Source organism: Malaclemys terrapin, chromosome 3 (assembly GCF_027887155.1).
Source record: "Malaclemys terrapin pileata isolate rMalTer1 chromosome 3, rMalTer1.hap1, whole genome shotgun sequence".
Taxonomy (NCBI): Eukaryota; Metazoa; Chordata; order Testudines; family Emydidae; genus Malaclemys; species Malaclemys terrapin.
The window spans coordinates 88,378,258-88,405,566 of NC_071507.1; the positions used below are offsets into that span (position 1 = coordinate 88,378,258).

At 39.9% G+C, this 27,309-nt stretch overlaps 1 protein-coding gene across 2 annotated transcripts in view; it reads left to right on the top strand.

The window, feature by feature from the left end:
- Positions 1–27,309, top strand: part of PRKN (parkin RBR E3 ubiquitin protein ligase) — a 1,227,966-nt gene that overhangs the window by 462,382 nt on the left and 738,275 nt on the right. For both annotated transcript variants that reach the window (XM_054023728.1, XM_054023729.1), the window contains exon 4: positions 22,075–22,193. In XM_054023728.1, the coding sequence (XP_053879703.1) occupies positions 22,075–22,193 (119 nt within the window). The remainder of the gene's footprint in view (positions 1–22,074; positions 22,194–27,309) is intronic.

The window sequence follows — 27,309 nt, forward strand, 5'->3', positions numbered from 1 at the left end:
CATTGGTACCAACATGTACCACGACCACCAGCTTCTCCCCAGCTCTGCACATAAGTCTCTCTTGATTTCTTGAGAAGTCTGCAACCTTCACCCCCAGAAGGCAGTTCACCATGTAGTTATCCCAGTCATCACAAAGCCAACTATCTATATTTCTAATAGGGCTGTCAAGCAATTAAAAAAATTAATTGGGATTAATCATACTTCTAAACAATAATAGAATACTATTTATTTAAATATTTGTGGATGTTTCCTACATTTTCAAATATATTGATTTTAATTACAACACAGAATACAAAGTGTACAGTGCTCACGTTATATTTATTTTTGATTACAAATAGTTGCACTGTAAAAAATAAAAGAAATAGTATATTTCAATTCACCTAATATAAGTACTATTGTGCAATTTCTTTATCATGAAAGTTGAACTTACAAATGTAGAATTATGTACAAAAAAACCTGCATTCAAAAATAAAACAATGTAAAACTTTAGAGCCGACAAGTCAACTCGGTCCTACTTCAGCCAATCGCTCAGACAAACAAGTTTGTTTACATTTGCAGGAGATAATGCAGCTGGCTTCTTGTTTACAATGTCACCTGAAAGTTAGAACAGGCGTTTGCATGGCACTGTTGTAACTGGCGTCGCAAGATATTTACGTGCCAGGTGCGCTAAAGATTCATATGTCCATGACATGTCCCTTCATGCTTCAACCACCCTGCGTCCATGCTGATGATGGGTTTTGCTCGATAACGATCCAAAGCACGATCCAAAGCAGAGCAGACCAGTGCATGTTCATTTTCATCATCTGAGTCAAATACCATCAGCAAAAAGTTGATTTCCTTTTTTGGTGATCCAGGTTTTCTAGTTTCCACATTGAAATGTTGCTCTTTGTATGAGGTGAATTGAAAAATACTTTTTTTGTTTTTTTGTTTATCATTTTTACAGTGCAAATATTTATAATAAAAACTAATATAAAGTGAGTACTGTACACTTTGTATTCTGTGTTGTAATAGAAATCAATATATTTGAAAATGTAGAAAAACATCCAAAATATTTAATAAATTTCAATTGGTATTGTATTATTTAACAGTGCAATTAATCACGATTAATTTTTTTAATTGCAGTTAACATTTTTAGTTAATCGCGTGAGTTAACTGCGATTAATTGACAGCCCTAATTTTTAATAATCAAATCCCACATTACTATTACCTGTCTCTTTCTAATAACTGGAGTTTCCCCGCAGAGGGTTATCCTTAGTGTGATATGGTATTATGACATCATCTGGAAGAAGGATCGCAACTATGGGACTGTTTCCCTCTGCTCCAGCTTGATGTTCTCCTTCCTTGAGATTTTCATCTTTCTCAACAACACAGAGGCTAGGACCACTCTGCTGTGTCCTGGAAAGTCTCCTCTATGAACCTCTCTTAGCTCTTCCTGTTCAGCCACTTGGTCTCTGGGGATCATGAGTTGCTTTCACTGAATGCACACATACGCCGCCTGCCGAGAAGGCATGTAATCATAAATAGGGCCCTACCAAATTCATAGTCCATTTTGGTCAATTTCACGGTCATAGGATTTTAAAAATAATAAATTTCATGATTTCAGATATTTAAATCTGATATTTCACGGTGTTGTAACTGTAGGGGTTATATACATATGTAGATATATACAGATCCTGACCCAAAAGGGGATTGTGAGGGGGTTGCAAGATTATTGTAGGGAGGTTGCGGTATTGCCACCCTTACTTCTGCGCTGCTGCTGGCAGCGGTGCTGCCTTTAGAGCTGAGCAGCTGGAGAGCTCTGAAGGCAGTGCCACTGCCAGAAGCAGTGAAGATGTAAGGATGGCATGATACGGTATTCCTACCCTTACATCTGGGCTGCTGCCTTCAGAGCTAGGCCCCTGGCCACCAGCTCCCACTCTCTGGCCACCCAGCTCTGAAGGCAGCAAAGCATAAGTAATATGATATGGTATGGTATTGCCTCCCTTACTTCTGCACTGCTGCGGCAGGGCTCTGCCTTCAGGGCTGGGCACATAGCCAGCAGCCGCCACTCTCCAGCAGCCCAGCTCTGAAGGCAGCGCAGAAGTTAGGATGGCAATACCACAACCCCGCTACAATAATCGTGCAACCACCCCACAACTCCCTTTAGGGTCAGGATCCCCAGTTTGTGAAATGCTGGTCTCCTCCATGAAATCTATATAGTATAGGGTAAAAGTACACAAAAGACCAGATTTCACAGAGAGTCCAGATTTCACAGTCTGTGACATGTTTTTCATGGCCATGAATTTGGTAGGGCCCTAATCATAAATGCTGCATCCAGTGAAATAAATTGAATAGCCCCAACTCTGCTGCTGGACTTCTGCCTGCACTATTTTTACTCTTGCAGGGGGTTTTGTTTGTTCTTGATTTTTGGGAGGGTTATTGGCCTACGTTTAGAGTATGTTTGTTAGATGTATCTGCTTCTTGCACTCCCTCTCTATACTCCCTTGCAAAACTTCCCTGTGTGCTCAATTTGTCTCTGCTGTATCTAACCAATGAATAAATGGGAAACTTTGGTGTCTTTCTTTTTGACTACTGTAAATACAAATATACATCCTTAGCCCCAAGAAATACCTTCCTAGACCCCCTGAGTTTTATTTCTCAGGCTGTCCCAGTTTTCTCAGATAGAAGTCATCCCATATTCATATCTATATCTCAATATTAGATATATACAGACTGTATCTCAAATATTACAGTGATGATGTGCACCTGTCCTTCTTTATGACAGTTGTTATAAATAGTTAATACTGTCAGTAATAGTTTATTACGAGTTTATAACACCATCTATAACATATTTATAAATTTATAAACATGTCTCTGATTTTTATGTTCTATAAAGTATTTATTACTGACCCTTTGAGAAAGTGTTACAGATTTCTGTGAATAATTTATACTTTTAATCTCAAATTTAATGCTGCAGATTTCTGTCATAGCTGCATTAGATTTTATGGCATTTATTCTGTTTCCCTTATGACATATTTTGTGGGAAGAATCTGTTGAGTTAATAGTGGTGGTTTTAGGATTTTTTTTTTAATTATTTTAATTTGCTGTGTGGATCCCAGACATCTGTCTTTGTTCTCTCCTTGCATATTGACTGGCATTGTCTGTGGGGTTTCTATCACAAAGTGCTGACATAGTGTATTTTACAAGGTCTTAATAAGATCCTAGAGCCCTTCATTTTATTGGTTTATTAATCTATATTATGCTATAGGATAGGTACTATTAATAGTTTCAAAAATGAAGATTTCTCAAAAATCTGCATCATTATATGCAGTCAGAAGTTTTTTACATAGAAATAAGTATATGTGAATTGTAAGATATTTTAAAAAATAAATGCAACAGAGGGTCCTGTGGCACCTTTAAGACTAACAGAAGTATTGGGAGCATAAGCTTTTGTGGGTAAGAACCTCACTTCTTGCATCTGAAGAAGTGAGGTTCTTACCCATGAAAGCTCATGCTCCCAAAACTTCTGTTAGTCTTAAATGTGCCACAGGACCCTCTGTTTCTTTTTACAGATTCAGACTAACACGGCTACCCCTCTGATACTTAAAAAATAAATGTGTCTGAATGTGGTCTTTTGTTTCTTTATGTTGTTAATCTTCAATTTTGAAGCACATAGAGGAGAGGAAAGTGATCAGGAACAGTCAGCATGGATTCACTAAGAGCAAGTCCTGTCTGACTAACCTAATTGCCTTCTATGAGGAGATAATTGGCTCTGTGGATGAGGGGAAAGCAGTGGACGTGTTATTCCTTGACTTTAGCAAAGCTTTTGATACAGTCTCCCACAGTATTCTTGAAAGCAAGTAAAAAAAGTATGGGCTGGATGAATGGACTATAAGGCGGATAGAAAGCTGGCTAGATCATCGGGCTCAACAGGTAGTGATCAATAGCTCCATGTCTAGTTGGCAGCCGGTATCAAGCAGAGTGCCACAAGGGTCGGTCCTGGGGCTGGTTTTGTTCAATATCTATATTAATGATCTGGAGGATGGCGTGGATTGCACCCTCAGTAAGTTTGCAGAGGACACTAAACTGGGAGGAGTGGTAGATATGCTGGAGGGTAGGGATAGGATACAGAGAGACCTAGACAAATTAGAGGATTGGGCCAAAAGAAATATGATGAAGTTCAACGAGGACAAGTGCAGAGTCCTGCACTTAGGACAGAAGAATCCCATGCACTGCTACAGACTAGGGACTGAGTTGCTAGGCAACAGTTCTGCAGAAAAGGACCTAGGGGCTACAGTGGATCAGAAGCTGGATATGAGTCAACAGTGTGCCCTTGTTGCCAAGAAGGCTAACGGCATATTGGGCTGCATTAGTAGGAGCATTGCCAGCAGATCGAGGGACGTGATCATTCCCCTCTATTCAGCATTGGTGAGGACTCATCTGGAGTATTGTGTCTAGTTTTGGTCCCCACACTACAAGAAGGATGTGGAAAAACTGGAAACAGTCCAGCAGAGGGCAACAAAAATTATTAGGGGTCTGGAGCACAGATTTATGAGGAGAGGCTGAGGAAACTGGGATTATTTAGTCTGCAGAAGAGAAGAATGAGGGGGAATTTGATAGCTGCTTTCAACTATCTGAAAAGGGGGTTTGAAAGAGGATGGATTTAGACTGTTCTCAGTGGTAGTAGATGACAGAACAAGGAGCAATGGTCTCAAATTGCAGTGGGCAGGGGGGTTAGGTTGGATATTAGGAATAAATTTTTCACCAGGAGAGTAATGAAGCACTGGAATGGGTTACCTAGGGAGGTGGTGGAATCTCCTTCTTTAGAGGTTTTTAAGCTCAGGCTTGACAAAGCCCTGTCTGGAATTATTTAGTTGGGGATTGGTCCTGCTTTGAGCAGGGGGTTGGACTAGATGACCTCCTGAGGTCCCTTCCAACCCTGATATTCTATGAATCTATGAATCTGATTAAAGTTTCATCCCAGAGAACTATTTATGGCATAGCTTTAAAGCCCTGAATAATGTGGGATTTATAATGGACGTGCTGTAACAACTTTAATTGTAGGCTATTATATCTATCTAATCGATTCTTAAATGATACTTAAGGCTAGTCTACACTACTGATGCAGCTGCGCCACTGTAGCGCATCTTGTGAAGAGGTGCTATGCTGATGGGAGAGCGTTCTCCCATTGGCAAAATTGCTCCACCTCAATGAGAGGTGGAAGCTATGTCAGCGGATAATGTCTCCTGCTGACACAGTATGGTGTAGACACCGCTCTAAATCAATGTAACTTAGTCACTCAGGTAGTGGCTTTTTCACACCCCTGAGCGACTTAACTTACATGGACTTAAGCGGTGGTATAGACAAGCCCCTAGTGTCAAGCTTTTAAAGCGGCCTTTGACTCTGGGTATGTCTACACTGCAATGAAACATCCACGGCTGGCCCAAGTCAGCTGACTCAGGCTCATGTGGCTGGGGCTGCAAGGCTGTAAAGTTGCTGTGTAGACATTCGGCCTTGGGCTGGAGCCTAGCTCTGGGACCCTGCAAGGGCCAGCCATGGGAGTTTAATTGCAGTGTAGACATACCCTCTGAGGTTAACTGCAGAAAGTACTGTGGAATGTTTGCTTGTGCACACAGTCTTGTTCAGGAAAGAAATGAATTTTCTGGGTTGGTATTTTCAAATGGAAAAGTAATGTGGCGTTGGAATCAGCTTGAGGAGAGGGGCAGAGGCTGATGCAATCTTGAGATGGAATCTACCCTGGCAAATAGGACAACAGCAAAATAGCTGGATCTAAGGATAGTAGATACAGTTGTCCTAACTTATTAATTATTATTATTATTATTTATTTGGGTTATCATAGCACGTAGGAGTCCTATTCATGGATCAGAACCCCATTATGCTAGGTTCTGGGCAAACATAGAACAAAAGAACGGTCTGTGCCCAGCATGTCATGGCTGTGTAGGCTACACAAATATGTAACTACTAACTCCTACTATGAATCTGATTCCATAGAAGTCTAGTTAAAGAAAAAAATATTTATTTATGACTGATCAGACAGTTTTTATTTGTAATTATTGTTCTCTTAATTTATGTTATTCAATTATTATATTTTAAAGCCTGGTTTATCACTTTTTAATAGTTTTATGTCTGTAAATATTTAGCGTAGGATATTGTCAGAGCTGAAAATAAATGTATATACCTTTATTCTTCCCTTATCTGTTGGATGCTGTCTTTAATCAAGGAGCAGTAATTGGAGAAGAAGGGAAGCCCTAGTCTAACTAGGTTCTAGTTTGCATTACATTCTCAAAAAACAAAACTCACCCGTCTCTTGGCAGAGCTGGCCATTAGGTCTGTTTCGGTAGCTGTGATAGTTTCAGTGAAACCAAACTTTAATATTTGACTTGCAATTTTGAATGTGTAAATATCTGCAAATATAATTTTAACACCTAAGTTTTTTGTCTATGAAAATATCTGATTTCTACACACAACTTGAATTTACACATGCAAATTACTTAGTGAGATATCATACTACCTATGTGTGCAAGTACAATTAATAAACAAACTCACTTGAGTAATCAAAATTACATACTCAATATCTTAGACTTGTTTTGAAATTTGGTCCTTAGTTTGCTTAGATTGCTTTGAGATGTTTAGGTGTACTGTGAATTTCCTACTCTTTATCACTAATAATTTTCATAAGAAAACATTACAGGCAAATGGTTCAAAGTTCCTTACATGCACTGAATTTGAAATGTGACAGAATTCTTGTAGGAGGAAATTTTAATTGAAATTAAGTTACTTTTTGGTGATCTTAGTTACAATAATTGTGCTGAAGTACTCATTTCTAACTCACTATGGGGCCTCTCACAAACAAAAAAATCTCATTATGCTGCATTGTTCAATGGGTTTGTGTTCTGCACATTATTGATGTACAGTACTTGACTTGTTAATCAAACAGTTTTCATTTTGCTGAGGTAAAATGATCCTATTGCATCTTCAAGCATTTTGACATTACCTCTGACCACCTCCTTCCTATAGAAAGCTATATCTTTTCACCACTTTGCAACTAGAACACATTCCTTTTTGTATATGAGGCTTCATTATTGTAATCCTCATCAAAAATTTGTAAGAATTGCTACTGAATATATGCATATTTATGAGTTAGATTGATTATTAAGATAAATCATTTCTGTATTGCTCACAGGCCGTTCTCTTTGATTAAAATAATGGTATAACATTTAATTCAGAGCTCACAAAAGGCAAGTGAATGTGTTCCTGGCACCATTGCTGATGGCTGCTTCTGCCCAAAGTGTGGATTATTATCAGCTAGTCTGAAACACAGGTCTTTGTAAAATGGCAAACACTGTCTTACACTTTTCTATCCATACAATAGGGCACGATTATTGGAAGTTGCCTTATAATTTGGTCTGTTCTCTGTTGTACGTTATGGTGGTCCAGCCCTTATCTTTTCCTAGCTCATCTTTGATATAATTCAGAAGCTCAGCTATGTACATCCAGTCAGGGAGAATATCCTCTTTCTTAATCATCTTTCTTGTATTTTATGACTTTCTTCAGTTTAAACCCTAAGTGATTTCTTCATTGTTAATTTTTTCCAGTATTTTTATACCACTTTGATAGTGTTTTTAGTTCTCATCTCCAGCGCTTAACTTTACAGTGTGTGCAAAACATCCCTTTTGTAGTATTTCTCTTCCTCTGTTCTCTCATTCAAAAGCAGCAGACTGCAGTGTTGCTATCTGATTCCTTTTCTGTATTATGAGGTGTGCTGTTGTGATTATAGATTTTCTGGGCTTCAGGTTCTCTGAAGAAGTTGAAAATGAGGTACACTGGACGGACAGTAGTTTTCTAGCTGGGTAATCTTTCATACAGTCCTCCCCTGAACTTGGCACAGCATGTGTTAGGTAACATTAGAGATCTCTATGTACAATTAGTGTTTCAGGAACAGCAAAAGCTGCTCCATAGTTAAGTTGACGTTAGCTTTCCATTATGAGTCTGATTTTTCAACAGACACACTTCTCCATCCCACCCCCACAAAAATTAACCCTCCTGAAATTTTGGTATGCCATGTGAAGGACATGGCATGGGAATGGCTGTTATATTTCATGAATATTATATATTCCATCTGTCTGTCTGACTGTTATTGCGCTGTTTGCTATGTGACTACAAGGGGTTAATTCAAGCATGGGTTTCTTGCAGGTATGCAGGAAAGGGGACAATAGCTTTAAATACCCTCCCATTTACTGATACTTAAAAGAAGTGGGCTGTAGTCCAGGAAAGCTTATGCTCTAATAAATTTGTTAGTCTCTAAGGTGCCACAAGTACTCCTGTTCTTTTTTTTTTTTTTTTTTGCGGATACAGACTAACACGGCTGCTACTCTGAAACCTTAAAAGATAATGTGGGGATCATTTCCTTTGAAGTTTTACCTCTGAGCATGCTGAGCTCAACAGTCTGATTTGGCTTGGCATGGAGGCACAGGGCCGCCCAGAGGATTCAGGGGGCCTGGGGCAAAGCAATTTTGGGGGCCTCTTCCATAAAAAAAAGTTGCAATACTAGAGAATACTATATTCTCTTGGGGGCCCCTGCGCAGCCCGGGACCTGGGGCAAATTGCCTCACTTCCCCCCCCCCCTCTTGGCGGCCCTCTGGGGGCATCTCAGCTTATAACCACAGTGGGGATCCAGCAGGAAAAACTACAACAAAGAACTTCGGATGGAGAAAAAGACTGACCTTGAAGGACAGGAGAAGGTGACAGAGACTGAATCCCCCAGTCATCAAAGATTGGGGTGTTGGGAGTAAGATAGTTCTACCTAAACTTTAGATAAAACAGATATGTGTGTAGATCTCTTATTTTGTTAAAAATCCTTTTCTCTTTTTATGCCATGTTTCTATTGTTCAGATAAAATAAAAGATTGTTTTGAAAATACTTTTTTGTTTCACTGTATTCACCATTGGTCACAGCTCCAGAAGGGTAGACTTGCAGCCACCACTCCATGTAAGCCACTTGAGAAATTACAGGTGGCACAAAGAGTGCTGTCCCTTTTCTCACAAAGTGTACAACCCTGTGAAGTTTAAGCAGAGTATTCTTTCCTTCCTTCTGGGTTATTTTATTGATGTTACATATTACATATTTAGGTACTTCTTCGGATGCATACCTAAATCATGAGGTTGATGGATTTCCACTCCATACGGCTAAATGCAGTGCCTTGCATAATGACATAATGCATCTGAAGAAGTGGGCTGTAGTCCACGAAAGCTTATGCTCTAATAAATTTGTTAGTCTCTAAGGTGCCACAAGTACTCCTGTTCTTTTTGCGGATACAGACTAACACGGCTGCTACTCTGAAACCTGATTTCTGTACCTGCATATGTGTGTGTGTGTGCGTGCATATAATGCATTGATTAGAAAGAGATTAGTTTCCTATCTTATTCCAAGCACTGAGTTATTTCAAAACACTGTTCCATAGGTTAAAACAATGCATGTTCAAAATTGCCATTATTACTGGGTTACTGCGGCTTATTTAAAAGCACTACTTAAACTTTTCTTTTTCACTTTTAAAAAAGTAACATAGATTTTATTTTAAATTACTTAATTATTTTGTTCTAAACATGAATGTTTCCTTCCACCAGGAGTTGAGGTCTGACTGAATATTAAAAGAGGCATCAAAAAGAGCATTTGCTTATAATAAAGTTTTAGAGAAGTAAAACAAAGAAACAAAAAAACAAAACTAGACACTCTGTGTCCACTCTCAAGTGCTGATAAGCCCATCAGATCTGAACAAATAAAAAAGTTGAAAAGCATTAACAGAAACACAGGAAATGAAAGAGCATTTCTTAAACAACATGCAATTTAGAATGTACAGTATGATCACTATGTAATTGACAAAAAGACAGTTAATATTTTAAAAATATTATCTTGGGTGAAATGTTTTTCAGAAAATGAGGATGTAAGTGCACAGCATAATCACTTTGCAAAGCTTAAGACAGCAGCTTAAAACTTCAAAACAGACAAGAGAATTCAATGAAAATATAAAAAGCTTTCTTTTCCAGCAAGGTTTTCCACTGAGAAGAATTCTGCATGTGCTTGTTTTCATTATTCACTACTGTATCTGCTAGTGATCTGCAATATTTTAGGATATTTGCAGAAGGAAACAGGAAATATTTGAAAACATTTTGAGAGGTTTGGGAGAAATTGAAGGTCATCTTGTTTGGTAAAGACCTGTGGGCAAACCCTGACTGTTCCTTAGGGTAAGTACACAAGACTTGAACACATCATTCCACAGGATAGGGCTTGGTGCAGGAGGATTCCACAGCATCGACCAGTGTTCTACTGGAGTTCCTTCTATAGCAGCACAAAGAAGGGGTGAACCTGAGGGCAGGATTGGGTATGACCAATGGACCTATGACTATGCAGACCCACTAGTCAAAATCTCAACCTCCCTTTCATAGGGAGAACACTAGACGAGCACTGTTACTGTAGTATCAGCTCTGCGTCACTTATTTTTACCCACACATAAGTATACATCCAAATTCGCAAAGTAGCTGGGCAAAATGACTTACCAGTGAACTTTCAAGAATTAGGTTGATAGTTCTCTTTCTTTCACACACACACACACACACACTATTAATGGAGTGAGGCTGCTATATTGCTTTTCAAGAATCTGGGGGGCTAAAAGGGGTCACGAAGAGAACCTCTAAGAATAGCCAACCTCAGAGAGGAAGCTTACGCTGAGGCTTACGATATTATTTTTTGAGTTACCAATAAAGCCAAAGGCTAGGGAGTAGGTGAGTTTGGACACTAACTCTGGGTCTGTCAAGGATGAAATAGAGATTCATATTAGTTCCAAAGTAAAGCTTGAAAGTTCAGATCCATCTGTTCAAAAACTGGCTCCATAAATTATATGTGCATTCTTTGGGAGATCACCCAACCTGCACTTGTGTGAATTAACATATATTTGTATGTGTAAAATGGGTAAATGCAAGTTTCCATTTCCACACATGGATGCTCATTCTGTGCGTTCAAATGCAGGTTAGTTTTGAAAAGATGGCTCTGAAAATTATGTATTGTGCAATGTTACTTTAAGAAGCAGATGCCATTTGTCTTTCATATGGAAGACCCCTGAGGGAGCAGATAAGTACATTTATTGTGGGATGCAGCATTGACCTTCTGGACACATTAGAACTTGGAAAGCTAGAACCTGGGACCATAGAGGTGTTGTGCTACTGACCCTGTGAGGCTGGGCTATGCAGGAGGTACCACCCACCAAGATCTGAGTGGTGGTCCCTCACAGCCCATGGATTGGCTGGTACCTGCTTGTGATATGCCCTAGAATTCTGGTTTGTGACTATAGTTTGTTCTTGAATTTGGTATTAGATTGATGTCTATAACCTGACCCTGCCAGCTCCTGACACCTGACTCTTGGTTTGCTTTCTGGCCTGTCTTAGATGCTGATCTCCCGGTCACCTGACCCTGCCTGCCTTCTGATGCCTGATTCTTAGTCTGTCCACTGGCCCGTTTTGGATTCTGACCTCCTGGTATCTGACCACTAGGTCTGACAGCCCACATCTCAGTCATGACAGTATGTGCTCTGCGGTGCAGGCTTCAGGGCACCTGGGTGCCTCTTGCTGAAGTTCCAAGTTTTGCTAGTTGGGTCCTATGTATCATTTGCAGAGTTGTCAGGTCATGTTATTTTCATGAGCGGTCTGATTTTTTTCTTTTTCTTTTTAAGTGACTCAAAGTTCCATAATGAATTTTTGGCTTTCCAAACAATTGCTACCATCTTTTATTGTTCTCCGTGGGACTGAATCACACTGCCCTGAGTGGAGATGGCCACCACTGGGCTATGTGGCTTGGAAACTAGACAGGAAACTGTGAGGGAATAGGGTGATGTGGAGTGCAGTATGGGGACTGCCAGGGAGGACGTAGAATTTGCACCATCCATTCTTTGCCTTGAGTTTTGTATTGAATTAACCCCCATCTCAAAGCAAAACTCATTTTATTTCAGAGTATGCTATTTGCATGATTTTGACTATCTCTGAAATGGCCCTAGGTGTCTGTGAACCTTAGAAACTTCCCATGAAGTTGGTCTGAAAGTGGGTGTAATGAAACTTGAAGCCAGATTACTTTTATGTGGATTTCAGATTGTTGCAAGAATTTCACACAGCTGAGTCCCCCACATACAAAGCAGGTTCAAGTGGAAATGGATTCGTAATATCATCTATGAGAGAAAGTTCAAATAAAAATAGTAGGTCAGTTCCTAAAGACCTTACTTAGATTTTACTCAATAAATCATATGGACTTAAGTGGTAGTTTGACCAAGAAGGGACTTCAGGATCTGGCTGCTAGCCATTATGACTAATATTTCCTGAATAACCAGACATGCACATCAGAATAATTGACCTGTATTATATGTGAAGCACGAACGGTATGGTTAATGCTGAACAGGACAGGAAAAAAATATGATTCTCTTAATCTCCTTACGAACATACTCATCTTACAGTTTAAATAGAAAGACAATACAAAACACAATGGAATATACAGGGGAGGATTCTGTTTAGAGCATCTTTCTCTATGCATTTGTATATCAGATAGTAAAGGGAGAGGCCAGTGACAGTATTTTTGTTGATTGATAGCATATGAGGAAGTCAGCTTTGAAGAGGAATTAGAAAAAAGAGATGGTGTTTCACTGGGATGAGGAGAGAGTTCCAGGCAAAGAACATAAATAAACAGCCTCTTGCATTCATGTCTGCATTAATATTTTTGGCTGGTGAAAGCTCTATAATTAAATGAACTCAATCAAGACATCACCAAACATTTTTACCGAGCCTGTACATTACAAATTTGTTCTTGCAGTACATGGCTTTGCTTGCTCCTACCTGAAAGTGACCTTCTCTGTACAGCAGGGAAAATACATTTTCATCTCTCCCTGTATTTTTTTGTTTTAAATTTGTACACCTTGAGTGTATGTGTTTTCCCCCCCCCCCCCATTCTGGATAAAATTCCTCACTGGCAAGACCAAAGCACAGCAGCTACACAGAGTTCCATCTGGCAAGATTGTGCAGTATGCCATTCAATTTTAGAAATGAAATAAAGCCAGCACTGAACAGTCAGGGAAACTGAAGAGCAAAGGGGAAAAAAACAGATAACTTGTCACTTTTTATTATTTTTATTAAGCAAAACAACAGGAGTTTCCAAAACCATTTTTATGAAAGTAAACGTTACATTTCCACAAATCTACTGAGTTTAGTCCAGCTTTTATCAAAGGACTAGCGTATTGGTTTAAAACCTGCTTTTATCAAAGGTCTGGCTGCTAAAGAAGGCTATTATATGAATTATAGGAAAGTTTCTAAGAACATACTTGTGCTTTTGATTTAGGTATATATTAAAACCCTTCTGCCCATCACCCCTACAGTAAGCCAAGAATTATAGGATCGGGGCCTTAGGTTGTAACTACCTACTTGTGAGGGTTAAACCAGTAGTGGATGCACAGGGGATGCACAAAGTCAGCACATTTTGTTTATGCAAATATGTTTAAAATTTACTGTCACAGGATGGGATGGCCCTTTAAGGGAGTTGATTTTAGCCCCACCTGTGACTAATCAGCTGCCTTGGAGATGGTGAGCTTAAAAGACCAACAAGCATCTCAATTGTTTGTCAAAGCTCTAGAAAGGTTCCTGTAGAAGACCTGGGGTTAGGGAAAGAATATGGAAAGGGGCTTGGTATACCTGTCTAGATTAAAAAGCTGACTGGGGATACCCAGCTGTGTAGGCAGTGGCAGAAGCCTTGTCTGGGGTGTTGGTAGGTGGAAAAACCTGGTTTACCTGTCTATATGGATGTTGAAGTGTATTTGTGTTTGAACAATGAAAACATACATCAGAAAAGGGAGTGAAATATTGACAGTGTGATGGGCTGGTGAATTGACATGGCTGGTGAATTGGCTCCCCTTCGTTGGTGTGTGAATTGCCCCCCTCCTTGAGAGTGGGGAAAATGAGGTAGGGGAAAGGTCTGATGCTGGGTTTGGGTAGACCCTGTTATACTCAGATTGTATAAAAGTTATCAGAAGTAATAGAGAGGTAAATGTAATGAATGATCTGGCTGTAAAAGTGAAAAAAAGCATCAGTATCTGAGACCACTTGTTAATTTCAAATGGGGGAAATTCCACGTCCAACTGGTATTAAAAGGATTCTGGCCAATATTCAACTTTTGGACACATTTTCTGGATTCTTCTCTGAAGCCAAATAGCAAAGGAGTGTAATATACTTGCAATGTGGCTAGTTCAGCCATTTTTTACCATTTCTTCATGGCCAGTTCTGAGCTTTGACCAGAAAAAATCTGGCATGGAGAATATCATTAGAAAGGAACAGAATGAGATTGATTACTTCCAAAGCCACTTGGAAATATTTTAATGGTGACCATTGCAAATAGCTTAAAACTGTCACCCATGTAACTCAAGGTACTAACAGTCATCTTTCAATATATAGGAACAAATGCTTACTGACGTCAATGAAAAGCCTACCATTGATTTCAGAGGGCTGTGAAGTAAAGTCCATGACTTTCAGTAAGGGCATGAGGTAATTGTGAAGTTATATGGAGATATTCAAACTTGCACTATTATTAGTATTCTTTCCAAGGCAGTTACTTATTTACTAGATCACTACTGTGACGGAAACAGGAACATACAGAAGGGAGCCCACTTGTTAGTGAGTTCAGATGCATGTAGCTCGGAGGCTTCTGTGCCACCTCATATCCCCTCTTGCTTCAGTTCCATTCTTTTCTCCTCACACCTACGCATCTAATATAATCACGAAGGACTACATCAAGCTTTTCAAGGCAATTGAAAGCTTCATTGAAATGGCCAAATTTTTGTCTTCATCAGTACCATGACACCATGTTGCATACATAAGTTTCACTGTGGTTCTAATTACAAATCATGTCTCATTTGTATAAGGAGATATTTAAGATTGTACCTCCCTCTCTGTGCATTGCAGTGGGCTTTTGTAGTCTGTACTGGGGAACAGTTATGTTTATTAATGTAATAATTCTTGACCTATCATCCATTGCTGATGATATAGGGAAGATAAACTTTCAAATTGGATTGTTAACCCCAGTGATGACTGATTTTTAACTATTTCCTCTAAATGAGGAAATCAGAACAGTTTTTGATGACATTATAAGTATGAAAATAAAGTTGTGATGACTTTAGGAGATCTTATATTGCCTTATAATGAATAATCTTTCTTTCATGCTGTATTCGCTAATGCGTAAAAGAATATGAAGAAAATAAAACAATTGAAACTATCTTTTTATCGTCTATAAGTTGGAACTGCAGCAGGCCCACATTCAAAGGCAAGGCTTATCCCATGTCCAAAGTTAAGTCTTTAAACCACCAGCATTAGTGGGGTGGCATGTGCCTGTCTCTGCTGGGAACACTGGAAACCCATAATATCCCCAACAGTTCTTGGGACACTTAATTGGTTTCTCTTTGATTTACCTCTGTTTTTGCTAAAATTCTTGTTCATAGTTTGAATTTAAAAAATGCTTAAAGCTAGATTTATTATCTGCTCTATGCTCCAGGGACCATTTTAGCCTTGCTACCTCTTAGCACCTTAGTTTGGATGGACTTAGTTATCCTCGCTTAAAATCCTGCTTCTTTTGCCTCTTGCATTGCTTTATGGTTCCTAGATATGTATTCTGGACCTTACAGATGCCTATATATGGTTAGACATATATGCTCAGCCACTAGATGCGTCTCAAGTTTCTGACAGCAGAACCATACCAGTGTTGTTGTTTAAGCTTGTGTCAGTACCATATGTATTTTGTGATTTTTTTAGCAGTTCTACAAAGAATAGAAGCAGTGCATGTTTTTTCCTACTTGTGTGACTGGCTGACCAAGAACAGCACACTTGAAGAAATCCCACCATTTCTCCACGTTACCACTGAAGGGCTTTAGTCACTAGCTTGCTCCTCAGAGTGAATTGGAGTACAAAGATGCCCTATTGGACATGCTTCACTTCAAAGCCTTCCTAACTCATAGTAGGATGTAAAATATTGTGGAACTAGCCAAGAGCATGTTTTGATTGGCCTGATGACCACCAGAAAATTTATGGTGGCCTGGTCATGCCCTTAGCAAGTCCCAATCAGAGGTGACATCATCAATGATCAAAAGCCATATAGAGAGTTTTGTACTGTATTTGGCTGATAGGCAACTTCTGCGATGCTCCAGCTTGGTAATGGTCCAAAACCAATATGCAGTTAGAAGAGCATTTCCATCTTCCTCTGAGCCAAAATGGCACAATCATGGATGCATTCTGGCTAGGGTGGGGAAGCACTTGCAGAGGGGCTTCATTATCAAGATATTTGGTGTCTCCAAAAGTTATCCTGCTACATAAATATTGTGGGGACTGAGGTGGCCTGGTTGGAAGTGGACTTTGAGAGCCCTCATATATCATAAAGTGGTCCTGATTTAAAAGAAGAATCAGGCCACCAGTTTTACATAAACAAAGAATATAAAAGATCTTGATTCTTAATCCTGCAGTGGCAAGACTAGGCAATGTTTCGCAAGACATTCCTAGATGCCTTTTGCCTGGCAGGAAAGGGAAATTTTATCAGAGCAGGCTATGGGGTTATAGAGTTGACAAGCGGTGACCAGATCAGAGGATGATAGATCTTTCTTCTGTGGGGAACATCCCATATTGTCTGCCACTCCACTGAACACCAGGACCCTTGTGTTCTGTTGAAGACACCTGATAAAGATTTCACTGGTGATGGACACCTTCATTCACTTTAAGGCAGTAGGAAGGATAGAATTTCATGATAGCTACTCCCCCATTCACTATGCTAGCAAAGGCCCGGAATAAGCCCAGTAGAGATACATTTCATGAACTTTATGGCCCCCCCATTGGCTAAGGCAAACATGGTTTCCAGTCCTGATGGAATTGATGGTGATCTTACCACATCAGATCATAAGGAAACAAGGGATCTCTTTACATCTACTCAGGGTTCCTTTTCCCTGTCAGCGTGGCTTCTGAAAGGGTAGTCATCCTAGCAGCATGAAGCAGGTTGTGAGATGAACATACCAACACATGTGGGAAAGGATTCATTTGGCTGCATTTCAGTGTTTCATGAATAAGTTTCATGAATGAAAGTAGACTAGTTTTTCTGCATCCCATAGTCATTTTCTGGGGCCTTGTTAAGAAGTCACTTGTGTTTGGGGAAATTCATGTGGTTCTGAGTAACATGATGAAAGCTCCTTTTGAACCACTGAGAGATCACATTTCTAAGGTTATTTTCCTGATAGCAGTGACTTCAGCTTGTAGAATGTATGAGCATCAAGCACTGGTGACTAATAAAAGTTGCACTGTTCTTCTTTAAGGATAAGGTAATGTGGTACTGTGGTCTCATAGTAAATGTCTTTCAAAAGTCATGATGGAATTTCACCTATTGTAGGGCAGACTCAGATCATCTTCTTAATTGGTGATAGCCAAAAAGACATAGCAGTGGCACTCCTGCCAGTCACGTATATGGAGCATAGACCAAAAACTTCTGTAACTGCACATTCTCTGAAAACAAGAATTGCAAACACAAGTACAACTAGTTTTCTCTTTAAAAAAATTGCAATTCTATAAAACCACAAAATAAACTAGTGGTTAACTTTATTTTTTTTTATTCTTGTGTGTTATGCACATCTTCACTATCAGAACTAACACTTAAAATGAGACTTCAGTTTTTTAATTGGTAATTGCTGTATCTGCACAGTCTAGCTGAGTGCCAGTGTTATAAAATATTAATGGAAAACTTCATAAAAACCTATAGAGCATGATTGAACGAGGGAAGACGAGGTTGTAAGCTTGATGCTGTAGCAATTTTAGTGATTGCTGGCTCAGTGCCATAATTACAATTTTGTATTAATAATGCCACTTCAGAGCTGGTGTTGTGCATAAATCAGATTCCTTTCTTGTTTCCCCCCTTTCTCCCCTTTAAAAGGGGAACCATTGGAATATATTCTGAGTCAAAGATGTTTGCTAAGATTCATGCTAGCACTTCCTAGAATAGATATGGTTAATGCTAAACTGTTGTAGTTTGATGTACAGTATGCTCACTTTAGGCATGTGTACCTTTTTAATTCTGGCTCCTCTTGCCCCCATTCCTGGTGATGTTGCTCACTACACAATCCTAATATGTTGACTACAAGAATGTGGGATTGGAATCAATCCAGTTGCCTAAAATAGTTGTTGGGTTGCTGAAAGTCTCCATTTAACTCCCTACCTAAGATCAGAGCATCCCCCCGTAATGCTCTCAGTCTCCAGCAGCCTTGCTATAGGAAAGACAATCCAAATGTTATTCCGCATCTCTGCACAGGTCTTTTGAGTAACTGCTCCAGCTAGATCTATTCTAAATATGTTTCTTGTGTGTTAACCCCCCTCCCCCAAATTAAGTTTATTCATAAATGAGAAAATTGATCGTACTGAGTGGAAGTAAAAGTCAGGTTGAGACATTGTACTCTGCAAGGTTTAACCTATACAGTAAATCTGCAATAATCCTCAAACCAGGTCTCTAAGATTCCCCTCTGTTCTTCTTGTGACAGTAAGTCACGCTTATTTATGGTGAGTTACACTACAAATATTTTGCAGTTTACTATCAATAATATATCTCTCTGTCTAACTGGGAGGTGCCTAGCATACAGAGCAGATGGAAGATATGATCCCTGCCCCATGTAGTTTATAAGGTAAATTGAACATGATATAACAAGCAGGACACAAGACAGTTGGGAGTGCGGGAATGGAGTCGGGAGTAGAATCAATGACACTACATGTTTACTTTCCTCCATGAGGGCTAGCGTACAGCATTATGTGTGGTGTTTGATGACTTAGTTAATTTCACATGAGACCTATTTATGCTATGACTCTTGAGGATGGATTTGAATAAGGAGAGCGGGTAATGACCTTGTGGATCCAGTCAGAATGAGCATTCTAAGCAGCAGGGCTGATGTGGAAGAAGGTGTGACGTCATTTATAGGAAAAGCAAATTAACTGGATATCAAAGTGGCATTGTTAGCAGAGCCAAAAGGTGGGAAATGGAGATGCAAAAATAGATCTGGGGCTCAATCTCCCTCTGTGTTGAAGTTATATTTTGTGCATCTGAAAGTGGGGAGCCAAAGGAAGCCAACTCTAATGACCATGATTATCTTGATGACCTCCTGCAGCAGCAAACTACGGTTGTGACTACTTGATACATGAAATATTTGTGCTGCATTTTTGTTTTGTTGACTATCTTGCTGTTCCCATGTTCAGGAGATGCAAAAAGGAAAGACTGACCAGTTTGCAGACCGCCTTTAATCTTTTTCAATACACAGTGTTTTATTTCTTTGGATCTTAGCTCAAATTCAGCCCAGGTTAGTAGTGCCTGCAAGTCATTTAGTCACCCTAGGCAAACAAGTTGGGGGTCTCAGTGTGATTACTAGTGGATGGATATCCAGATTTTCAAAACTCTGTCACATTTGGCACTAATTGAGGCCCTCAGCAGAGATAACAAGTATTGAATGGGCAAGCGGATTGACTTCCCTCTTATTCTTAAAGGTGCCACCCGCAACTCAGAGCACATTGATAGAGCACTGTGGAGAGACATGCACTGTTGCTGCTTGTGTTGTACCTGCTGAAAGGATAAGGAGAGGACTTCATTTAATTTACAGAACTATATCCAGCAACTTTCACAAGGTCTAAATTCAGTTGAAAATCCTGTTATCTGTTGTGTCCTTCTGCGGTCATTTATTTTCCCTCAGAGAAGCATAATAAAAATTCTTAGGGGGTAATATAAGTGAAGAGGATATTAAGGACATTACTGTTGCCCTCTGGAAGAGCATTTTGTGTTCCTGCAGGTTTGGACACTGATCAGAGATGGGTTTTTTTAATATTATTAAGTGCTCACTGGAAAATGCCTTCTTTCAATAATGTAAGTGTTCTCTGGAGTCATTTCTTTTTCTTTTGGAAGATTTTACTTTTTTTCCTGTACAGCCCTGTGAGTAATTAAGGTTTGGGAACTAGTTGCATCAGGTCGTTTAGGGAATTCCTGAATGTGAATAACATGGAATTGGTTTCAAATAACATATAACAGTACACATTCTCTTTATTATTCTGAAGGGCATGCAAAAATGTAGTAAATATGGTTTACTTTACATTATTACACCTAATATTTTCTGAGGTAGCTCAGTGTGTGATCCAAAGCTACTCAAATGTCATATTACTAAAAGAAAAAATGGAGACGAGCATAGATACTTGTGAATTTTTTTGGCTAGCAAGCAAAGCAGATAATTCTCTCTTCTTCCTGCTGCCCCACCTTACTGGTACTAGTAAATAAGATTCAGTCCGTAAGTTGCGGGTAAATAAATAGCATGAAGATCATCAGACTGATTGCAAGAAGTTAATACTCAAGAATTTACCATTATCATATTATGAATTAATTCAATAGATGAATCACCCATGACTTGTCATCTTTCAGTTTTCATGTAATTGTGTGACTCATGCTGAAAGATTTCCTCTTCACTAAGGTAATGGAAAAGTTCATGTTTGGTAACCTGACACTTTAAGCATGTTTTCAATGTGTTTTCAATGTGTTATTGGTGAGTAAAATTAAAATCATAAGACCATACTGGGTCAGACCAAAGGTCCATCTAGGCCAGTATCCTGTCTTCCGACAGTGGCCAATGCCAGGTGCCGCAGAGGGAATGAACAGAACAGATAATCGTCAAGTGATCCATCCCCTGTCTTCCATTCCGAGCTTCTGGCAAACAGAAACTAAGGACACCATCTCTGCCCATCCTGGCTAATAGTCATTGATGGACCTATCCTCCATGAACTTATCTAGTTCTTTTTTGAACCCTGTTATAGTCTTGGCCTTCACAACATCCTCTGGCAAACGGTTCCATGGGTTGACAAACAAACAATTAAAAACTGGGAAGTAAATGTTTCTGGAGATTTCAACCATTGGGCACAATCCTACAAAGCTTTAACATTTATACAAGATTACTTAACATATTACTAACTATTTAGGGGGGGAGATTTTCAAAGGCCCGGGGGGAATCAGGCATTCAACTTCTACTGAAAGTCAATGGGATTTGTATATCTAACTTCCCTTTGTATCTTTGAAACTCTTCTCGTTAATCATCACCCCCCCCCCAACATGTGAGGTAGGTAAGCAGTACCCAGCTCCTCTTTGCAGACAGAGAAACAAAAGGAGAATGGTTAAGCACTGCCTCAGAATCAGGAGTCAAATGCAGTAGTTCCTTATTCTCAGACTTGTGGCTAGGTTTAGAACATGCTGCCATTAATGCTGTTGAGCTATCCTTCCTAGGGGCTGGAGGTCACACACGCTGCTTAGCTGCAGGCAGCCAACTTAGAGGGCGTTTCAGGTAGCATAGGTGCCATTAATGGCAGCTTGGGTGCTATAGCTTTTAAAAACAGAAGACAGTGTCTTTGTGAACCCCTGGATCAGTAGCCTCAGACTCAGTTTTCCTCTCGCTGTCAGTGGTCTCCCTCTGACTGGTTACTTAGTTTCATCTTCTGGCCAAATCAAAAAGCCTTCCCCTTCCCCCACTGGGTTAAATAAGAGTCCAACAAGCAGGACTACAAATATCTTCACCCTGTTCCATTTTCTGGATCACAATCCTCTTCCCAGGGCCTGTGAAACCACCTCTTCTTGCTTGCAGGGGTTCAAAAAGTCCATACCATTATGGGTGTTGGCCTTTAAGGGTAGGCACCAGGAATAACACTCTTGCTACTATCCCAAAGACCAGACAAGGGTGGTTTTAGCAGGGAGAGTGCAAATAACTTATAATTTTTAGTAGGCTAAAAATTAAATTTAAAGAAGATATGCTCTAGTTCAACCACAGCTGTGGGACTTGAGGCAGAAATTAATATATGGAAGTCCTGTGACGTGTTACGCAAGAGGACAGAGTAGATGATCACACTCTTCTGGCCTTTTAAATCTATGATTCTGTTAATTTATTTTTCAGTTTGTTTGTTTTAAAACACTCCAGACTAGTTCTGATTTCAGTGCAAATTGTTTTCTTTGTTTTCTTTCCAACAGGTGCAGCTAGTTACAACAGTTTTTATGTTTTCTGCAAAAGTTTCTGCCAAACTGTGAAGCCTGGAAAACTGCGGGTCCGTTGCAGTACATGTAAAGAAGGGACACTGACTCTGACAAGGGTAAGCAAGAGATTTCAAGTTTTTAAAGAGGTAAAAATTATGTATTGAGAAATAATATAAACATATTAACTGCTGTTTATAGCTTCGAAGATGAAATCAAAGATTTGTAAACATTTTATTTATCCTTCCACTTCCACTTATTTTTTTATTTTTTTGCTCAGTTCATTCATGGAAAACTTTTCAAACTTGCACTCTGATTTTGCAAAGACTTGAGCAGGTGCTTAATTTTATGCACTGTGGGAAGTCCAGTGGGCATATTACATCTGGGTTCCACAAGACTCTGAGCATTAGGTGCTGAGACCTGGATCCACAAGGGACTTTTAAGCACCTAGAATATCACTGTAACAACATTGTGATTCACAAAACCTGAGTTAGGCACCTAGATCCCTATACAATGAATGGGGAGAGATTCAGAAAATTCCAGAGTGGACCACTGTAATCATCTTGTATAACACAGGCTATAGAATTTCACCAAAATAATTCCTTGAGTGGATCTTTTAGAAAAACATGCAAACTTGATTTTAAAATTGCGAATGGTAGAGAATTCACCACGGCCCATGGTAAATTGTTCCAGTGGCTAATTACACTGACAGTTAAAAATGTGTGCCTTATTTCCAGACTGAATTCGTTTAGTTACAACTTCCAGCCATTGGATCGTGTTATACCTTTCTCTGCTAGACTGAAGAGCCCATTATTAAATATTTGTTCCCCATGTAGATTATTATAGACTATAATCCAGTCACCCTTAACCTTCTCTTTGAGTTGTTTGAGTCTATCACTTTAAGGCATGTTTTCCAATCCTCTAATCATTCTTGCGGCTCTTCTGTGAACCCTCTCCAATATAGCAACATCCTTCTTTATCACTACCCCAATTTTTGTCATATGCAATCTTGATCAGTGATGACTTTGTTTACTTCCAGGTCATTGATAAAAAGGTTAAATAGTATAGGGCCAAGTGACAATCCTTGCAGGACTGGACTGAAAATACACACACTTGATGATTCCTTGTTTACAATCACATTTTGAAACCTATCAGTTTTTAATCCATGTAATGTGTGCCATGTTAGTTTTATATCATTCTAGTTTTTTTAATCAAAATGTCATTCAGTACCAGGTCAAATGCCTAACAGAATTCTAAGTCTAAGAGATAGGAGCTTAAGGATGCACAAAAGCCAGCATGTTAGGTTGCTCCCTGCCTAAGTTAGCCAGTAGGAGATGCCAATGAGAGGGGAGTGTGCTAAGCCCCTCCATTCTCATGGAGATCGACACTTAAGTCAGGGCTGCTAGGAAGCACCTACCTCTGCTAGAAATCCACAACTGGAACCCCTCTACTGGAGTAAGGAGGCTTAGGTGCTGTGGTAGGGTGCTATTAGCAGCTATAAATAGACCCCCTTTGGGGAGCCTGCATGCTCGTCACTTACCACACTCAGGGCACTGGGTAGTTAAAGTAGTAGGGAGTTAGTCTGATTGGGTTAGTGGGGATCACTTGCACCTGTAGGGATTCTGATGCGATAATTAGTTCACCAGCTGGATTGCTCAGAGAAGAAAGCAAGCAGCATAAAAGGCTGAGCCAGGGAGCAGGAGGAAGGACACTTTGATCTGCTGCTATATTGTGCTGTACCTGGAACATAAGAGAAGAAATAATAATAAAGATATTTGGTGAAGGTACTGGTGGAGTGTGTCTGCTGTTCAGTCACCAGGAGGGCTTGCCAGCCCAGGTTTCCAGGGCTGGAGTGAGAACTCACTTACACCTTTTGTGGATCTGGGCACTTAAGTCATTTTTTGTGAGAATGAGTTAGGCACCTGCCTCGCATCACCCAAAAAGGCCAGAGGAAGTACCGTACCCACGTATAACTTTAGTCCAGTGTTTAGAGCACTTACCTGGCAAATAGGAAACTTGGGTTCAATTCCTCTCTTAGGCAACAAGGGGGAGAGGATTTGAGCAGGGGTCTCCCTGCTTTCTCAGAGTGCTCTAACTACTGGGCCATGGCATAGTCCGATGTGAGAATCGCACCTGTTGAAGCTGTTCCACTGAGTATAAATAATTTAGTCGTTGGAGCAGAAGGACTGGACTCCTTTGTCCCATGCCGCTTCCCGCAGCCCCCATTGGCCTGGAGTGGTGAACCGCGGCCAGTGGGAGCCGCGATCGGCCGAATCTGCAGACCCGGCAGGTAAACAAACCGGCCCGGCCTGCCAGGGGCTTTCCCTACACAAGCGGCGGCCCCAGTTTGAGAACCACTGCTCTAAGTGGGTGCCCTAACCATCAGGCTGCAGAGTGGGAACCTCCACCTTCATTTACCCCATGCCAGGTTTTGAATGGGACCTGACCCTGTAGGAAACCTCTGAATACACCTATGAGATTGGGCCCCAGAGACAAGATAGGTGGATGAAAGCCTATATTCTCCCATTTTTTGGATTACTCTGGGCTTGGGTAAGAGATATGTGTCTAGGCATCTCCAGTGAGGCAGCAGTGTACATGCCCAGAAGCAGAAACTTAGGCACCTAAGGAACTTTTACTGCAAAAATGTAGGTGCCAAGTGAGTTTAGAGTTGGCTTGGCTGCTGCCTACAGGGTTAGGCGCTCCCCAGGCCGGCACCCCAGCAGTCGCCTAGGTTGCCTGACCCTAAATCTGGCTCTGGTTTCATGCGACAGATGCCTGTTTACCTATAAACAGCTCCCTCATGTGGCTCTGTACTGACTGATCAATTGCCAATAAATATACTATGTGTTGTTACTAGTTCTTTGGATCTATATGCTGGTTTGGTTAGCCCACTGTGACTTCGTCTGGTCAGCAGAGTTCCAGTGTCTGTAGCCTCACATCTTCAATCAAGATTTGTTAAATGTTTACCAGAGTTCTAAAAATTCAGTTCCCAGAGAGACCAGCAGGTAGCAGGTGGAATCCGAGGGGATTACTACCACCCAGAAGGAAGGATAGGGCGGTAGCCTGCTAATAGCAGCTGCCATATATAAAAGGAAGAAGAATTAAGTAGTGAATATTGTGCATGAATGGAGATTTAGGTGGTAACTGTGTACTTCTGCTTTTATCCTCCAAAATGTTGAGCACTTATATTGGACTTGGTTGCATCCTAAAAAAGGAAGGATGTTGGTTGAATAAGTACATATATCTCCAGAAAGGGGACGACTTAAAGGACTTTTTGTTTGAGGCTTGAGGAGTTTTATTGCTTATACACTGGGGAGTGAGAGCTTTTCTTATATTGCCTGAAGTCTATCGCCTGAGGTTGCTATAAAAGTGGTTTCATTTTTTTTTCCAGAAGAACTGAGCACCCACAGCTCCCATAGATTTCAGGGGGCTTTGTGTGCTGTTTGGCATCTTTGGAAATCAAGGTACTTTTAATAGGTGTCTACATTTGGCCTTAACTTTGGTTCACAAAGAGTGGTGGGTTTTGCTTTCCATTTTTTGTTCAATAGCTTCTGAGTGTTTATGTCCAATGCTTAAGGGAGATCATTTTAAATGAAAAATGTCTATCCTCATTTAAATATAAAGTGTGATAAACCTCGCCAAATTGTTATTTGAATTGTTATTCAAAAACTTCTGTCTTTTAGACAAAACTTTAATGTTATGCTTAAGTCATTTGAGGGTCCCTTTAACTTATTATTGAGGCTTTGAAGAAACATATTGAGGCATTCCAGCTGAACAATTGTAAATGTATCTCAATCAGTCAATTCTAATGATATGTGGCATTGTAAATTGAAGACTCCCACAGAACCTTTGAGAAAGATCGCTCTTTTTTGTATTTCGAGAAACTAATTAATGGAACTTTCTTAGGGGTATTTCTCTCTAAAGAGAAAGAGGGGCATGGAGTAAGGTCTCCTGACTCCAATCTCTGTTCCAACAGTGATTCCCTTTATGGCTTTGTGCAAGTCACTTTAGTCAAGATTTTCAAAAGTATTTTCTAATTTTGACTGTCTCAAGTTCTGGATGCCCCGCCTTAAACACCTGGGTCAAAATTTTCAGTCTTGTATGTCCAAAGTTAGACGCCTGTATCCATATATAGGGACCTAAATAAGAGGCCTGACTTTATCTGAGGTGCTGTGCATTTGCAGATCTCATTGACTTCATTAGAGGTTGTGTTTTCATCACCTCTGAAAATCAGGTTCTTTTGGCATTAACCTTTCTGCCTCAGTCTCTCAGGCTATAAAATGAGGATAATTCAGAGAGCTGTTTGAAAGACTTTGAACACAAATAGGGATAAACTTGTTTCTCTTTGACTTTCATCTTAATTATTATTCTTAAATACCAAGGCATGCAGAAAAGAACAGTGTGGCTCCACCAAGCAGCCCAAACTTTTCAGGTTCCTTCCAGAGTTCAGGTATTATCACCTTATGAGAGATTAATGAGCTGCAAGAGAACCAAGAAGTTAGATTCCACTTCACAGACATTTTACTGGGCCATCTTTTTCACCAAAGCTACGTTTTAATGTTTAATCAGTAATGGTTTCAATCAAATCTACATTAAAATAACTTGACTCAAAATTGTCTTTACCTCATATTTATAACTTTGGTTCATATTCAAATTTATATTGTCAGCTAGATGTCAAAGCTGCTGAAGAAAAATGCTGTTTTTAATAGCAGAAAATGAAGGGAATTGTTAAAGAACTGTCACATTTCCCTTTGTGTTGCTAACACAGAGCACAACTTAGGGTCTTGTCCATACTCCCTGACTTTACAGAGTATGTTTTTATTTTGCTGCTTCAGAGACTTAAGCAATAAAGTCCTGAGACAGGATTGCATTTACAGATTCAAACAGACCTTAGCATTAGCTTCTTCATGCTCATTATTCCTAGGGCTTGTCTCTGCAGGTCTTCCTATTTCTTCATCTAGTTTTCTCTTAGCTCACAGATGCTCTGTCTTCTATTTTGAGGAGTTGGAATTAATGAGAGCCATCTGATATGCCAGGGTGAGTCATCAGAATAGCTCAACATTTCCACAGAGTCCTAAAATCTGACAACCTATCACAATACCCTTGCCTCTTCTGTCCTCATTTCCTCCCTCCCTCTTCAAACGTCTCCCTTCTGTTTCCAATCCTTTTTTCCCTTTATGCCTTTTTCCACATCTTTCTGTCTCTCTCTCCGCTTTTCCATTGCTTCAGCCATCC